The sequence below is a fragment of the Halichoerus grypus genome, chromosome 6 (genome assembly GCF_964656455.1).
Source record: "Halichoerus grypus chromosome 6, mHalGry1.hap1.1, whole genome shotgun sequence".
NCBI classification, from domain to species: Eukaryota; Metazoa; Chordata; class Mammalia; order Carnivora; family Phocidae; genus Halichoerus; species Halichoerus grypus.
The window spans coordinates 12,690,557-12,708,904 of NC_135717.1; the positions used below are offsets into that span (position 1 = coordinate 12,690,557).

The 18,348-nt window shown below is 38.1% G+C and overlaps 1 protein-coding gene across 7 annotated transcripts in view; it reads left to right on the forward strand.

The window, feature by feature from the left end:
- Positions 1-18,348, forward strand: part of AUTS2 (activator of transcription and developmental regulator AUTS2) — a 1,103,469-nt gene that overhangs the window by 489,368 nt on the left and 595,753 nt on the right. For all 7 annotated transcript variants that reach the window (XM_078074510.1, XM_078074507.1, XM_078074506.1 and 4 more), the window contains one exon: positions 7,829-7,924. In XM_078074510.1, coding sequence (XP_077930636.1) covers positions 7,829-7,924 — 96 coding nt within the window. The remainder of the gene's footprint in view (positions 1-7,828; positions 7,925-18,348) is intronic.

The following is an 18,348-nucleotide window of genomic DNA, read 5'->3' on the forward strand; positions in this document are numbered from 1 at the left end:
CCTGACCTAACAGGTAAGTCCTTTATTAGGAACTGTTTCTGGAGTAATGATGGAATCTTTTACTTTTTAAAAATAAGCCTCTGTATTGTTACATGTCCTGAAATTTACTTATTGTTAAGTGTACAATTTAATGAGTTTTAGTAAATTTATAGAGTTATGTGATCATCACTGTACTCCAATTTTGGAACTTTGCCATCAACTCAAAAATTTCCCTTATGTCCATTTGCAAATTGATGGTCTCTTACATTCTTGTGAAAAATTCAGTTAGAACTTGGTGAACTACCCTTTATTATTAAATTTAATTTGTTGTATTTATTCAGATTTTTGCAGCTCTTTTAACTAAAAAATAATCCCTTAGTTCCCTTTGTGTTTCATTTATATTATTGGATTTTGGCACAGATTAGCTTTGCATATTTTTCTTAATGCTCTGAATCAAATTTTGCTAAAAAATTTTAAAAGTTTACACTATTTATGATTTTGACAGTACCATCATAGAATGTTTAGTACTATAATTTAGAAATGTGTTTATTTTCACATTTTTATAATAATCATTTTTATATTATCACATTACATATTATTAAATTATCACATTATTATGTTTCTACATTAGGTTTTGCTCTTTGTCTCTTTTTATTCTTAGATTTGTAGGAAGTATGTCTCTTTTAATTCTGTGGGTTTCATTCCCATTTATACTCTAGTTTATTGATTGTGTCCAGTACTTTTTCTTTTTTTTTTTTTCTTTTTTTTTTTTTTTTAAAGATTTTATTTATTTATTTGATAGAGACACAGCGAGAGAGGGAACACAATCAGGGGGAGTGGGAGAGAGAGAAGCAGGCTTCCCGCTGAGCGGGGAGCCCGATGTGGGGCTCGATCCCAGGACCCTGGGACCATGACCTGAGCCGAAGGCAGACGCTTAACGACTGAGCCACCCAGGCGCCCCGAGTGTCCAGTACTTTTTCAATTCATTATGTACTTTTCATTTTTTAAAAGATTTATTTATTTATTTTGAGAGAGAGTGAGAGCAAGAGAGAGCGAGTGCACAAAAGGGGGTGGGGGTGACACAAGGAGAGAATCCTCAAGCAGATTCCACACCGAGCATGGAGCCTGATGCAGAGCTTAGTCCCAAGACCCTGAGATCATAACCTGAGCCAAAATTGAGAGTCGGCCACTTAACCGACTAAGCCACCCAGGCGCCCCTGTACTTTTCATTTTTAAAATTTCCTTTCTCTAATTTTCCCTGCCATTGCTTTTTTGTCTTCTTTTTGATCTCTGTAACTAGCTTATTTGTTTCTATTATTTTCCACTTTTTAGAAAGTTTAGAAAGTTAACCTCCAGCACAGAATTTACAGCATCCTGTAAATTTTTTTTTTTGACGTATTTATAGTTTTTATTTTCTTTTAAAATGATGTGTTTGTGATTTTGTCTCACTCAACTGTAATTGTGGAGAGAATTTTTTTTAAGATTTTATTTACTGGACGGGCAGAGAGAGGGAGAGAGAGAGCACGCACAAGCAGGGGGAGTGGGAGAGGGAGAAGCAGACTCCCAACTGAGCAAGGAGCCCGATGCAGGGCTCAATCCCAGCACCCTGGGATTATGACCTGAGCCGAAGGCAGATGCTTAACCAACTGAGCCACCCAGCTGCCCCATCTGAAGAGAATTTTTTAAAAGAGGTTTTAAAAAAAGATTTTAAAAAAATCTCTAGGTGAGATTGTCATTAATTTTTATCATAGAGGAGACTGCTAATGTGATTTCTACATTTTGGAATTGATTTTGATGTTCTTTGTGGTCTGGTCCATCTGCATCTGGTACTGATGTCCTGTGGGTGCACTGAAAGACTTGGTGTCTGAGAATTACCAAATTCACTACGTACTGCTTATGTCAGACTGAGCGTTTTAGCATTTGTGTCCTTTCCTATGACTCTGTGTTCTTGCTCCCTGATTAGTAGAATGCTAAAGACTCCCCATCTCCATTTTCTTGATTACTTAAGATATTTCTTTACTTTATACATTGGCACATGAAGGTTTATAACTTTATCCTTTAGTATAAAGTACAGAAGTGTAAAAGGTAAAGATACTTTTTATAACTTTGACTTGTGACCTCACCTAACCATTTATTTCTAATCCTTTGTCTTTTTTCCCTCTCTTTTTTTAAACTTAGGAGTTCTCACTAACAAATAATTGGATATTTATTTATTTAGTTTACCTAACAGATACCAGATGTCCTTGCTTTTTTAAAAAATAGGGCTTGATCTATATATATTATTACTACAACCAACATACTTAGTCATATGCTTTTGCTTTCCTGCTATTTCCCTCATTTTCTGAATATTCTCAGTAGAGAATATTGATAATGATTTTAACCCTTTTCTATTTGATAGTGATTAGAAGACATTATTTTTAATATCTAAATTTTACTAATGGTTAACTCTATGGTTATCGGATCCTTACTTAAAACACTTTCTGTAGCTACTGAAGACAATAAGAAAATAGTTTTTGATTCTGTGATCCCAGAGAAATTTTGCACAAATTTCTTGTCCTGCCCTTGTTTCCAGAATTTAATGTTTAGCTTTAGGCACAACTTGTTATTGTACCTTTAAAAGTACAATATATTAACAATTTCTTAAGAAAATGTTTTTTTTCTGAACTTTATAATTTTGTTTATAGAAGTTATTTCCTGTCAGCTTATTTTGGTGTGTCAGCTTTTTCATTAAGTTCTTTAGTTTGGTTCTGTTCCTCTCATCTTAAATATCTTTTAAAAGCCAAGGAATATGATAGTACAGATGTACTGCAGCCACTGTGGAGAACAGTATGAAGGTTCTTCATGAAGTTAAAAATAGAAATTCCATATGATCCAGTAATTCCGCTACTGGGTATTTACCCAAAGGAAATAAAAACTAATTTGAAAAGATATATGCACCCGTATGTTTATTGCACATCATCTACAATAGCCAAAATACGGAAGCAACCCACACGTCTATTGATAGATGAATGGATAAAGAAGATGCGATACACACACACACACACACACACACACACACACTGGATTATTATATAGCCATGTAAAAGGATGAGGTCTTGTCATTTGTGACAACATGGATGGACCTAGAAGGTATTATGCTAAGGGAAATAAGTCAGACTAAGAAAGACAAATACCATATTATTTCACTCATACATGGAATCTAAATAACAAAATAAATGAATAAACAAACAAAAAGCAGAATCAGACCTTTAAATACAGAAAACCAATGTTTGGCAGAGGAAGGTGGGATGAGGGGATGGGCAAAATGAGAGAAGGGGAGTGGAAGATACAGACTTCCAGTTGTTTAGAATGAGTAAGTCACAGGAGTAAAAGGTCCAGCAAAGGGAATACAGTCAATGGTGTTATAATAGTGTTGTGTGTTGACAGATTAGGTACCTACCTTTGTGGGGAGCATAGAGTAACATATAGAAATGTGTGTGTGTGTGTGTGTGTGTGTGTGTTGCTGTACACCTGAATCTCAAAACATTGTGTGTCAACTATATTCAAATAAAAAAATGTAAAAATCGTACAAATACCACCCAATGTATGGGGAAGATTCCAACAAATAGGGAAAGTTTCATTTTGAAAAAACAAAACCAACACTTTTACAAGATTAAATACTTGCTGTTTTGATGTTAGGAATGTTACAAAATTTCATTGAGAAGAAGAAAAGTCTGTGCTTATTGACATATTTTTAAAACCTTGTGTGGAGTCCATTCAGATCCCTGCAGAAAGCTCAGCAGTCTGAGATAGGATTTATGCTGCTTTGAGGAACCAAAACGGTGGTAGGAGATTACTTTTGGATGCTTTTCTGCATTGCAGTGCATAATTCACATTTATTCCTCTTGAGTTTCAGGCATGGGTGTCTTCTCCATATACTTTATCCTTCTGTGAATTTTGTTTGAAGAATTAATGACACCTGCTGAGCATCTAGCATCTTGAGCTCTCCATACTGGAGCTGAAAGCGTAGCATAGCCCGGCTCACAAATCTTGGCAGGGGTATACAAAACTGCTCCACCTTCGCTGGGTCCGGGGCGATGGGATTTCGTTACATGTTCATTAGCAGCGATAAAACCGTGGATCGTTATTTTCCTAATTAGTCATTAATGACAGTTAACTCTAACAAGATCACAGCTTCAGAGTTTTTGAATATATTGTTGACAGTGAAATCTAATGGAAAACAAGCCAGCTTCTTATGTTTTATAAAAATTGTTAATCTTACTGATAGGATTACTACCACTCATGCCAGATACTAGCTTCCTTTTATTTCATCTGTTTTGTTCTAAATTCGGATGCCTAAATTATATAATATTCTGAGGGGAATAAACTTCTGGAAATAAGAGTGAATTACAGTAATTTTTAAATAAACAAGGTATTTTAAAGTATCTAAAAGGTGATAGTAAGAAATCTCGTTGCATCTGTTTTAGCAAAAGCTTTCTTACAACAGCCGCCATGGATGCTAGGACAAATCAATGCAGGCGGATCGATTTTCTTTAGGTCTTTAAATGTTTAAGCCAGCACCTGGCCTTTGTAATGTCTCTTGGTTGTAGGTAATAGCTGGGAATTTCAGGTGAAGGATTACAACTTCTAAGTTAGCTGTGCTACCCCAAATGATCCATTGGATATGGCTAAAAATGCCAGTTTTAAATGTATTCATGGGATTAGGAATGAATACTTCTTTGCCTGAAATCTTGTGGTTTAGCTTTAGTACTTACTGTAGTCAATCCATTTCTTTGAAATATTGAGCTGTCTGACAGCTTAAAATCCTAAGTTTCCTTTAAACTTGAGCCTGGCTTTGGAGGAGAAAAGGGTGGTGTGCGGGTGGATTTTATGTAAGGCTCTCCAAAGAGAATTCACTGAAGTGCTTTTGCCCGCAGGGCACAGGGAAGGCCAGGAAGCTGTTTCGTCTCAGTCCTTCTTGGGTTTTGCCCTTAGCCTAGATCAACATTTAGCCAGATGATATACATTCAGTCCTTCTTGGGTTTTGCCCTTAGCCTAGATCAACATTTAGCCAGATGATATACATCAGAGCCACTGAAGTCTCTTGTCAGGCCTGTTGAAGTCATCACTTTCCTTCCATGAAGAAACATGGAAGAGACCCAAATGCAATGTCCAGATTTTGGGAAGCCAGGTGGATGGATATAAGGAGAAATCTTTATGCTCTTAAACTGTTAATTCCCTGCTGGGTGTTTATTTCTCATCTAGCTTTGAGGGGCTGAGTTTTTATAAACATCTCTTGATCAAATATCACCTTATAAGATTTCTTTCTTTGTGAATGAAGTCACGTACCACAAATATATTAAAAACATATTCTGTTGAGAATTACTAATATACTTGCAGACTCATTGTTTCCATGTGAAATGCTGACATCTAGACGGGTTCTAAGAAGTAAATGAGAGCAGTAAGCAGTACAGACATGGATTGAGTCCTAGACCTCTTGCCTAATTCTGAGCACATCATTTGCTCTATTTGTTTCGTCATTCACACATTGGAGGTAGCTTTATCTGCATTTACTTAACTCAGATATCCAGGAAGATAAAAATTATGACATGGCCTACAAAATTGTCCACTCCATGTATAGGTTTTATCATAGGTCAGATTTATTTAACAGTAAGCCTTTTCAAACTTGAAAATGTATCATAATTATCGAAGGCCTTTAATGAAGAATGATATATTACCTAAACTTTGAAGGCATATCAAGCAAGCAAGCAAGCAAGCAAACAAGCTAGCTAGCTCTTCAAAGAATATAGTGGATCATATCTGAGCTTTCAAAACAGTTTTGACCTGGAAAGCACAGAGAAGGTGAGGGTGAGCTTTATGGGTTGAGGAAATCTAGGGTGAATAGACAGATGCAGGACAGAAATGTACATGACATGTTCAGGAAATTGAGAGAAAGTGATTTTCATTTTAGATTAAATTCCCCTTTATTATAAGTATAAAAACGAAAACTTGAGAATGACAATATTCTGAACTTTTATTCCATAGTAATAAGAAAAGGCTCATATAGCTTGCATCTGAATTAACTTAGAATTAGCAGATTTAGCAGTAATTTAGAAGGAAACTAAGCACTTAAGGGCCCAGGAGGATACAAACTAAAATGAGTATCATTTTTCTGGGTTCCATTAGAGAAGACTTCTGGAGAAAGGGATTTTTAGAAGAAAGTGATAAAAGTGGATTTGTAGAAAGGCTGAAAGCAAAAAAAAAAAGAATGCTCTGTATAGTAGGGATTTGGGGACAGCTTATTAGATGGTGTGACCCAAAGTGGGATCTGAACTGCAGTTTTTAAAAGAGGCGCATTAGACAGGGAATGCGGATTCAGATTCATTCCCCATTTGTCTTGGTTCACATTCCCCTTTGGCCCCGGAGCCACATGAAAACCTGCAGGCAAAAATTTTGCTACCTATTACTTGTTCTTCTCTCTGAAATTCCCTCCTGCCCAGAAGCATGGGGCTTGTGTTTTGTTTGAGACTTTCCATGTCTGATCCATGTACCCCTCTGTAATGTTTCTTCCTATTTCCTCCCAGAAGGAAATCTCTGTTTCAGATAAGACTCCTTCTGATCATTTCCTAGCATGTTGCTTTCCTGCCTTTGCTTTCTGCCTCTCTCCCATCAAGAGTATCTTCCCCTCTCCTCTCAGCCATATGAGCTCAATCTGCTTTTAAAATCCAAGGCTTCAGAGATTACTTTTCTTCCTAATGTCACTGGCTACTTTTTGGTGTTCTATTTATCGTGTATTTCCTTATGTTGTTATATTTGCCTGTCTTGCAGTCTTTCTCTTGCTCGATTGAGAACGTTATAAAAGGGCTATGAGTTGTAACCTGCATCAGATTGCTTGGGGTCTCTCCAAAGGTGGCCTGTGTTGATGATGGCAGTGTTGGCTAATGGTCCATATGTGTGTGTCTCCTAGTCTCATATAGACTACTGGTTTGAAATTCTGTGTGTTTATTCATTTTAATGGGAAATCAGAGGTGGGTAAATGTGTAGAACTCTCTGAACATGAAAATCAGAGATGGGTGAATGTGTAAAATTTTCTGAACATGAAAATCAGAGCTGGGTAAATGTGTAGAAACTGCTAAAATGTAAGCTTCGTAAGAACAGAGACTTTTTTTTTTTGGTTTAGCATCATATTTCCAGCTCTTACTACCTCGTCCAGATGTGGCACTTAATACATACTTGTTGAATGAGTTGTGGCTTAATTACTTAAGCTGTAGGTCTTAATCTGGGTACTCTTAAATATCTGTCAAGAGACCTCCAGAATGTGGTCTCAGAAATCAGGATCAATGTCTTCCCAGTGGTGAAAGAGTAACACACAGCATCTCATCGTTTTCTCCTAGGAGAAGAAAACATTGTTGTTTTTTGTTTTTTGTCCTATTTTGTTGTATTCTTTCTTCAGAGGAGGACAGAGGAAAGGTGGGCAACCATAGTTGGTGTAATCTGACTTTAGCTAATTCAGTGTTTTTGGTCTTTTTATTGACAAAAAAGCTCCCCGTGGAACAGAGGACAAATCTGAGGGACAATTACTTTCCAAGATTCATGGACCTTTGTTAGATTTTTGTCAAGTGTTTTTTTTTTTTTTTAGGCTTGCTCACTCTTATTTACACTGACATTTTATGGTAAATGTTTTGCTTATCCTTCTCCATATTTCTTCCTATGGCCACCTGCCTGGCACGACTCAGAAGCTGAGAAGAATGTTAAAATGCAGGACCTTAAGTTGTTCACTTTTGATGAGACTGGAAGAACACGGGGGCAAAGAGCAGTTGTGTGGGGAGACCACTGACTTTTTTCTTTTTCCTTTTCTCTTTGCCTTTAGCTCAAGCCAGGCCAGAACAGCTGCAGGGACAGTGACAGTGACAGTGGAGAATCCAAGGGCTTCCACAGGAGCAGCTCTCGGGAAAGGCTCAGCGATGTAAGTTTAAAAAAAAATTGGACAGCCTGGTGATGGGTATTAAGGAGGGCACGTTCTGCATGGAGCACTGGGTGTTATATGCAAACAATGCATCATGGAACACTACATCAACAACTAATGATGTAATGTATGGGGATTAACATAACATAATAATAAAAAAAAAAATTGGACAAAACCACCGGACCACACATCGCTTGGGTCAGGTCTCACTTTCCCAACACTCCTATCCCGTCCCATCACTTGGTCTATGCAAGCATTACAGTTCCCTCTCTCTCAGTACACATGTTTGAGCCTGGCCTGGTGGCTTCATTCTGTTTTCTAGTGTGACCCAAAATGTGGTTTAACACATAAAAAGTGGGTGGGAGTACGTGTCACCTTAGAAACGAAAGATTACAAAGGGAAGGGATAATACTTTTATTATCAGTGTGGCAAATGAGAAAAGTAGTCCGACAGTTCTACCACTGGAAGATGACATCATTTAACTTTGGGCTTTTTGTAATTTCTTCGCCTGTGAGATTGGTAACAATCCCCGTCTGCCATTTTATTTCTGTTGGAAGGGATGAGTGACCAGCCACTTACTTGGCAAGAGAAGGAGTTTTATTTCCTGACTGATTTCCAAAGGAAAATGCCTTGTGATAATGTACTATACCTCTTGAGGGGTCTGTCAGCCCCCAGACCTGCCCCTGACGACTCTCCAGCCTCCTATCTGCCAACAGGGCAGATTCTCCTTTGCCGCTCCCGGGAGCCACCTGATCCTCTGGGCTCTCTTGTTTTCTAACCTAACATGATACAGAACAGGATTCTTGACCCTGAAGCAACACTGGGAAGCTTTCTTATAAAATGATGAAGTAGGGAGACATTTTTATTAATGATACCAATGAAGGAACATTAACAGATTAACTGATATAGTACTCTCAAGAAAGAGACAGAAATTCAGAGTCTCTGAGTTTCAAGAAGAATAAGGAGAGCTAGGGCATAGAACAAGGAGCAAAAACCTTCACCCCTTGTCTCCCTCCTTTTTTAATACTCTAAAGCAGTTGTCTTCATCCTGGGATACAAGATGATTCGGTGTGTTGCAGGAAAAAAATATTAGAACTTATTATTTTTTGTCTAAAAACAAATGAAACTTTGCTAATACTTAATTTAACAAGCTGGGAGTAGTTCAAGTATATAATTTATAAACACCTCTATGTTCGGAGTGTGCTCAAAACTTTTTTTAACTGAGGGATGTTCATAAGCATAAAAGGTTGGAGCCCACTGCAGGACATTGAGTCATTCCATGTAATCTCCCATACATTTCTCCATCATCCAAGGTGGACAGTCCCAAGACATACCTCTCAGGAAAGTCTGAGATATTTAGAATGAGACTTGATGTATGGAACATTGAATTCTTAAAAGAATTAAGTGGAATACACAAAATATAATTATTTTTATAATACTCTTAATATTAGATAATTGCCTCCTCTTCTTCTAATAAGGTTTAATATCAATTATACAAATAAAGAATATAACAGTCTTTTGCTGCGTGGGTATGTCTGTGTATAAGAATATTTCTTCGTGTGTTTATATGTTTCATTAACTTTGTGATAGAACTATAAATTAAAATAATAAAGCAGTATTTCTTACCTAAGTTGTTAAAAATACTTAAGTAGCTCCTCTGAGCTTTTGTTTTTAATATGAGATCTCACTCACCCTGGAAATTATTCCAGGATTAGTTAATCATAATTTCATCACATGGTGGAGAATGAAGGCCACGTTAAGTCAGGGGACAAGAGTACAGTATTGTATAGTCATTGAGATCTTTTGACTGGTTGCCCTGAATTCACTTTCCATGAGATCAAAAGAAATTGGCAAGAGATATTCTGTTCATGGATACGAAGACTTAATATTGAGATTCTACCCAAAGCAATGTACAGATTCAGGGCAATTCCTCTGAAAATTCCAACATCCTTTTTTGCAAAAATGAAAAAAAAAACAAAAAACAGATACTCAGATTTCTGTGGAATGGCATGCGATCCCTGGTAGTCAAAACAATCTTGGAAAAGAAGAACAATGTTGGGAAACTCACACTTACCAGTTTGAAAACTTAAGCAAAGCTATAGTAATCAAAACAGTATGATACTGGCATCAGAATAGATATACAGACCATTGGAATAGTATTGAGAGTCCAAAAATGAATCCATACATCTATAGCCAACGGATTTTTGATATGAGTGTTAAGTCCATGCAGTTGGGAAAGAATTCTGTCTTCAACAGATGGTGCTGGGACAACTGATTTCCTTATGCAAAAGAGTGAAGTTGGACCCCTGCACCACATCATGTACACAAATTAACTCACAATAAATCAATGGCCTGAGTATAAGAACTAAAATCATGAAACTCTTAGAAGCAAACATGGGTCAATTTCCTGATTTTGAATTTGGCAGTGGATTCTTAGATATGGCCCCCAAAGCATTATCAACAACAGAAAATGATAGGAAAATTGGACATCATCCAAACTAAAAGCATTTGTGTATCTCAGAGGGCATTATCAAGAAAGTGAAAAAAAATCCCTACAGAATGGGAGAAAATATTTGCAAATCATAGAACCAGTAAGTGTTTTTAATATTCAAAAATGGGCAAAGGACTTGAATAGACATTTGCAAAAAAGATATACAAATGGCCAGTAAGCACATGAAAGAGTCTCCTCATCATGGTCATTAGGGAAATGCAAATCAAAACCATAATGAGATATCCCTTTACATCTACTAGGATGGTTATGATAAAAAAAAAAGTGGGGGAGGAATAAGTGTTGGCAGGGATATAGAGAAATTAGAACCCTTGTACATGATGGTGAGAATGGAAAATGGTGCAGCACTGTGGAAAACAGCTTGGCAGGTTCTCAAAAAACTAAATATGTAGTTATCATATGTCCCACCAATTCCACTTTTAGGTATATACCCAATCAAATTGAAAATAGTTAGATATCTCTATGCCAATTTTTATTGCAGCATTATTTACACTAACCAAAAGGTAGAAACAACCCATGTCCATCAATAGATGAACGGATCAACAAAAAGTGGCATATATGGACAACGGAACATTATTTAGTCATAAAAACGGGATAAGTTCTCATTCATGCTACAACATAGATGAACCTTGAAAACATTATACTAAGTGAGAGAAGCTAGTCATAAAAAGACAAATATTGTATGGTTCCACTTATATAAGGAGTGTAGAATATGCAAATTCCTAGAGACAGAAAGTAGAATAGGAGTTCCCAGGGACCAGTCATGGGAGTGGGGGAATGTGAGGTGTTGGGAGTTACTAATTAATGGTTTGAAAGTTTCTGTTTAGGGGCGCCTGGGTGGCTCAGTTGGTTAAGCGACTGCCTTCGGCTCAGGTCATGATCCTGGAGTCCCTGGATCGAGTCCCGCATCGGGCTCCCTGCTCGGCAGGGAGTCTGCTTCTCCCTCTGACCCTCCCCCCTCTCATGTGCTTGCTCTCTCTCATTCTCTCTCAAATAAAAAAAAAAAAAAAAAAAAAAAAAGAAAGTTTCTGTTTAGGGTGATGAAATAGTTTTGGAAAATTACATCCACAATGTTGAGACTATAATTAATGCCACTTAAAAATGACTAAAATGTCAAAAAAAGAGAACAATAGAATAATGTAAAAAAAAATTGGGGCTATAACAATCCTGCCAGTCTATGTCAAGATAGTCTATGCAATACTTTGAGTTCATGTTGTGTATTAATTATTGAAATTCATACCCTTTGCAACAACAGTATCAAAATATGAAAGGAGAAATGACCAAAAAAAAAAAAAAAAGAAAAGAAAAAAAAGAGAAGTAGTTGGCATTTAGTGAGATGTTCCAGAACCTCTAGCCACTTATTTCCTTTGCATGAGCAGTTCTGAGGTTGCAAATTCTTACCTCAGGCCTATTGCAATCCAAAATTTGCTGAGATGAAAGCCTTTGACAAATCAAGCCACAAAATAATTTTTTTTGGATACCAGGGCAACACCTACCCACACAGTATTTTAAAAAATAAAGATGCCCCTACTTTTTCTTTAAAGGGAATTAGTAACTAATTACCTTAATGACTATCAGAGAATGAGGAGCTGGAGTGAAGGACCGCTGCTGGTTTTGTTCTGTGTGGTTTTACCATGTCACTCCTTACCATGCTTGTGCTCTCATTACTTTCTTGAACCTATGGGAAATAGTTATTATTAACTGTTCTAAGGCCCTCAGTCTACTAATCATGTCATCTGTGTCCTTTCCATGTCTGTTTCTGTTGGTTGGTTTTTCTCCTCATTGTGGATTGTTATGTCCTGTCTGTCTTCTTTGCATGCTTGACAATTTTGGGGGGATGACGAACATTTTAAGTTTTTCTTTATTGGGTGCTGGATGGTTTTGGTTTCTAAAAATTTTCTTGAGCTTTTTTCTGGGATGTAATTATGTCATTTGGAAATAGTTTGATTTTTTCTGAGGTTTGCTTTTATGCTTTCTTGGGTGGAACCAGAACAGCCTTTAGGCTAAAGCTCATTTTTTCCTCAGTACTGAATACTCTGCCCAATTCCTGACACATTACATGATGTTTTCCAAACCTTGCCAGCCGGTGGCAATACCAACTATTTTCTGCCTTGTGTGAGCTCTGTGGCTTGTTCTACCTGCTCCTCTCCGGTGGGTGTTCCCCTTGCTTGGGGTACTTTTCTCTTAACACATGTGCCTAGGTGGATTCTGGTGAAGACCAGAGGGGGCCTTTTGCAGCTTTCATGATTCTGTCCCCTTCATGTGTGGAGCTCTCTTCTCTCCCATCTTCTGCTTCGCAAATTCCAGCTGCCTTGGCTTCCTCCAGTTATCAGGTCTGTCTTCTCAACTCAGGGGTACTTCTGGGCTCCATCTTGGCCACCTCCCCACCCCCGCCCAGTCACCCTACTGTGGCATGAAAACTCTGCCAGTAAGCTGGGGCAGTTTTCAGGGTCATTCATCTCACTGGCTTCCCTTGTCTCTGAGATCACTGTCTTGCAGTGCCGATTGCCCGGTTTCTAAAATCCCTTTTCTTATACCTCTGTCTGGCTTTTTTGTGGTTGCTTAAGGTGGGAGAATGTATTTGGTCCCTGTTAGTCCATCATGCCCACTCCTGGTTTTGCAGCTGAGATAAAAATTCCCCTAAGTCTTCCACTCACTTTTGTTACTTTTAGAAGCTTTGGCAATTGAGACTTACTCCCAAGTTGCAGCTAATGAAGATATTATATTTTTCCAGCTTAGTTATTTTGAATTGGACAGGCAAAAAGAGTAAGAAAAAAGAATTACAGCGTAGCTGGAGGATTTGACTCATGGGTAAAGCTTCAAAACCAAATGTGCTTGGCTTTTCTAAATTACGTATTCCCAAACTGTATTGCCAGAAGGGAATAATTGTCTACAAGGACTCTCAGATTGTCCACATCAAGGAGACATAGTAACTTGTTTAGATTAGTCACTAAGGAAAAAGTTAAGGGAAATAATTGAGTATATAAATATTCATGATGGGTTATTCAGGGGGGACAGTATTGCTTCTGACGTACACAGAATTTCATAACTGAGGAAGTTGTCAGAATTTAGGAGCTAAACGTACTTATAAATTTAGTAAATAAAATTGTCAAGTTATGAACTGATCCTGGGCATCCATTATAAACACACCAAGTTTTAAAAGCAGTTTAGTTATTTATGATCTGCGTGACCTTGAGCAAAGAACTTGATCTTTCCAAGTCTTGGTTTCTTTTTCCGTAAAATGGGGATAATTTTACCTACCTTGTAGGCACATCCACGGTGCTCAAAAATTTTTATCCTTTCTTTTGCCTCAGATTTAGAACTTCCCTTAGGAGCCTCTCTGCCCTTGTAAATTTGAATTCTTTTCAAGTGTCAATTTGACAAGCCCTCCTTATCTCGATCATGACAAACGTGACTCTTCCTCTCAGATAAAATCCTCGTCATCCATCACTTGTCTCCTCAACTCTTTTTCTCAAACCAGAACCGTCCATCCCTCTTACTTCCCTGTCCTGGTTTTGGAGCCCGGAGCTGGTATCATCAGGGTCAAGCTCCGTTCCCTCCTCTGTCTCACTTATCCTGTCTATTTAGTTGCTCTCCTTTATCTACTGGCGGTATTTGTGAAGAGGTTTTTGGGTACAATTACATCCTCCTTGACACTGCTGATACGTTAGATGCCTCAGCAGGTGTTCCATGGAGGATTCCTGTGGCCTCTCATGAGGTCATCTGCCCCATCTCTGTTTCCTTTGCCCTGTGCTCTACAGTGCTTCCAGAGTTGTTTTTCCAAGAATCCGAGCTCGCAGTTAAACTTTCTTGTTTAAGATATTTTGGACGGAGTCCACACTCCTGAGGATTGTCTGCAGAGCCCTCCACAAGGAAGTCTGAATCTTCCCCTCCGTCGTCCTTCCCTCCCTCTACTTGCCCATCGTTGTATCTTGTGCTTATTCCTCTGATCCACCATTTTTTTCTTAAATAGTATGCACTTTCAAATCTTCCTACCTTTGTTTTTTCTTTTGTAATCCTTTTTCTTTTCTTTTCTCTTTTCCTTGTGCTAGCCCCAATGTCACTTTCTCTAGTAAATTCTTTCCACCATCCTGTGGAAGTAAACTTCTTTAATGCTTTATTGAAATGAGTATATGGATATGGCTCATTTCTCTGTGAACAGTTTTTTGGGCCAGGTTTTTGGTTATGAGAAGGGAGAAAAATATAATACTTTTTAAGGGCTTAAGACCTTGAAGGAACTGAAACATTTCAGAAAATCATGAAAAGGGACTAAGTTCTAGTAAGTGTTGTGCTAAACAGTTCTCTAATCTGATCTGAAGCCATGTACACCATTTAACATCATAGTTGAGGCATTTTTTTCTGCATCTTTTTGAGACACCCTGAAACTCCCCAGGTTTGTGGGTCTCAACATGCCGTCGTCATTCATTCATTCATGCAAGCATGTGTCTTAGCCTCCTTTCTTCCCACCCTCCCCCCAAACCTTTAAGGAGATTTTACTCCATGTCAGCTTGACTTGCTGCTATTAAAGAAGAAACAGACCCGGGCCACACCATCCATGAGTTTCCCTGTAGTTAAGAAGAAAATCTGATCTAAGCCAGTTCTGTAAAGTACTCTTGATGTTCTGTTTCTTCTCTTCTCTCTCTTTTTAAAATTTGTGTTAGATTTTCCTTTTCTCTGACAGTGTGTTCCTGCCCTTTTCTATTCCAGAACCATACATTTACGTGTTTTCCTGGATGTGTCAGCAGTTTGATTGTCCAGAAATATTTACCAGATACCTTAAATGTGTCAGGTACAGTTTTGTGCACGTGAGGTTGACTGGTAAACAAGATGAAGTCTCCATCTTCTTGAGGCTTCCATTCTACTGGGGGGAGGCAAACAACAGACCTGTGAGCAAACAGTAAAACTATTTCTGAGAGAATACATTTTATGAGGTAAACAAAACAGCGATGAGGGGTGGAAGGGCACGTCTTGCTGCTTGAACCAGGGTGATTGGACAAGGCCTTTCTGTAGGTGATGTTTGAACCGAAGCCTGAATAAAGAAAAGGAGGTAGCCCTGTGAAGATCTGTGGGAAGAGCACCCTGGATATCAGGAGCAACAATCTCAAGAGCCTGAGTCAGGAGCAAGCATGACATGTTTGAGGGAAAGAAAACAGGCCAATGTGGCTAGAATCTAGTGACTGAGTGCAGGGGCTGATCACATGATACCTTCTAGTGCATGGGAAGGAGGCGAGGCGTGGCATTAGTCTCCTGGGCTGCTGTAATTGAGGGCTACAAACTGGTAGCTTAAAATAATGGAAATTTATTACCTCCTAGGTTTTGAGGCTAAAATTCCAGCATTAACGGTGTCAGCAGGGCCATGAACCCTCTGAAAGCTCTAGGAAGGATCCTCCCATTTCTCACCTAGCTTCTGGGGGCATCTGGCATTCCTTGGCTTATAATTACGTCACTCCACTATCTGCCTCTGTTTTCACCTGGCCTTCTGCTCAATGTGTCGCTTTGTGTTGTCCTCTCTTCTTCTTGAAGTATAGTAGTCATTGGATTTAGGAACCACCTTAATCTAGTATGACCTCAACTTAATCACATCTGCAAAGACCCTTTTTCCAAAGAAAGTCATCGTAGTGCTGGCTTCTGCAGCACATATCCCAAATAAGGTTGTCATATCATTCATATCACTCTGAAGAGAAACAGAACCAATAGTGTGTATAATCGTATACAATTAGGGAGGCTGATATGTCTCAAGATCTGTAGTCAGCAAGCTGGAAACCCAGGAGAGTCCGTGGTTAGTTCCAGTCTGAGTCCAAAGGCCTGATCACCAAGAGAACTGATGGTATAATTCCAGTCCATAGGCTCTATGGCTTGAGACCCCAAGAATCCACATTTCAGTTGAAGTCTGAAAGCAGGGAAAAAAAACCATCCTCCCACCTCATGTGCAGTCAGACGGAAGAATTCTCTCTTACTCTGAGGATGTTCAGTCTTTTGTCCTGTTTTTGTTCTGTTTGGATGAAGCTCACCTACATTAGGGAGGCCAGTATGCTTTACTAGGTCTGTCAATTTAAACGTTCAACTCATACAAAAACACCCTCACAGTAATGCCCAGAATAATGTTTGACCAATTATTTAGGTAACCAGTGGCCTAGTCAAGTTGGCACATAAAATTAACTCTTACAGTCATATTCTGAGGTTCCACGTGGATATGAATTTTGGGGGGACACTATTACACTAAATCCACTATATGTTCTTTTTAAAGCCACTGGAAGATGTTAAAAAGAATGTTGTTATAATTTTTATTTTAAAATGTTTATTTGCCCTTTATATGAAACAACAGATAAAGGTAAGGCCAAGAATGCAGTGAGGGAAAGAAGCCAGAAGGGACTGAGTATAGATGAGAACCGGTGACCACGTGAAGTGGGTTGGAACAGAGGGTTGAAAATTGAAGTAGGAAGGGTCTATTTCCATACCTGATGCTTTCGTCATGCTGTTGCCCCTCCTTTTTAAATCATATCTACTACTTATTAAACACCAAAAACAATCACTAACAAGAATGATGACAAACAAAAAAGAAAAGCAAATCCTTTCCCTAAATATCACCTACGCTAGCCTTCATGTTCCCTAAAATTTTCCACGATTTTCTTGTATGGAATTATAAAAATTCTCAGTTGAAAAGCTAATTTTATGATATATTTGTTTATTTCTTATCTGTAGAATTTTTTGAAGTATAATTAATGTACAGTGTTATATTGGTTTCTGATGCGCAGCATATTGATTTGATGATTCTGTACATCATGCAGTCCTCACCACAATAGTGTCACCATCTGTCACCATACAGCATTATTACAGTGTTACTCTATTCCCTATGCTGTACTTTTCACCTCCATGACTTACTTATTTAATAACTAGAAGTTTGTACCTCTTCATCCCCTTTATCTGTTCTACCCCCACCCGCCTTTCCTCTGACAACCACCAGTTTCTTCTCTATATTTAAGAGTCTGTTTTCTTGTTTGTTTGCTCATTTGTTTTGTTTTGTTTTTTTTAGATTCCACATAATTGAAATCATATGGTATTTATCTTTCTTGGACTTACTTCATTTAGCATAATATCTTCTAGGCTTACCCATGTTGTCACAAATCGCGAGATCTCATTCTTTTTTATGGCAGAATAATACTCCATTGAAAATACACCACATTTTCTTTATCCATTCATCTTGTGGATGGACTTGGGTTGCTCCCATATCTTGGCTATTATAAATAATGCTGCAATAAAAACAGTGGTGTAGATATCTTTTCAAATTAGTGTTTTCATTTTCTTTGGGTAAATACAGTAGTGGAATAGATCATACGGTACTTCTGTTTTTAATTGTTGGCCTGTTTTTACTTGAATCCCCCTAGTAGTAATTCCCATTCAAATATATTTTGTGTCTTCACTAGCTATTAGTAATCCTATCTCCAAGGCACATTTCCTATGATTAAGATTTCAATTTTTTTTAATTGTCATTATTTTTTAAAAGGCTACAGAAAATCCATGAATGAGCTTGCTTTGTGACCTTTACTAGAAATGTACTTAGCCATGTGATTCTTGGCATGATCCTCTGTTTTTTACTCCCAAGAGAGAAAAGCCTAACAGGAAGGTGGGTAGGCAAGGATGTCAAACACAATTGGTGTTATGGAAGAATTTTTTAATATTCTATTAAATTAGCCCTGGGGTCAGAGCATATATCCTCCTCTTGGGGGTGGAGTACACATCCCTCCCATGCTCAGAGAGCTGTAATAATAGCCATGGCCTCTCTGTGTAGATGTCTAATGAATGGAGCACATCTATTTTAGATGGATAATCAATTTTGAAATCCCTTGTTGTAGGTAAGCTGTTAAAACAGAAATGTTAACTTCACGAGTTTAATGAGTAGCTTCAATGATAGCTT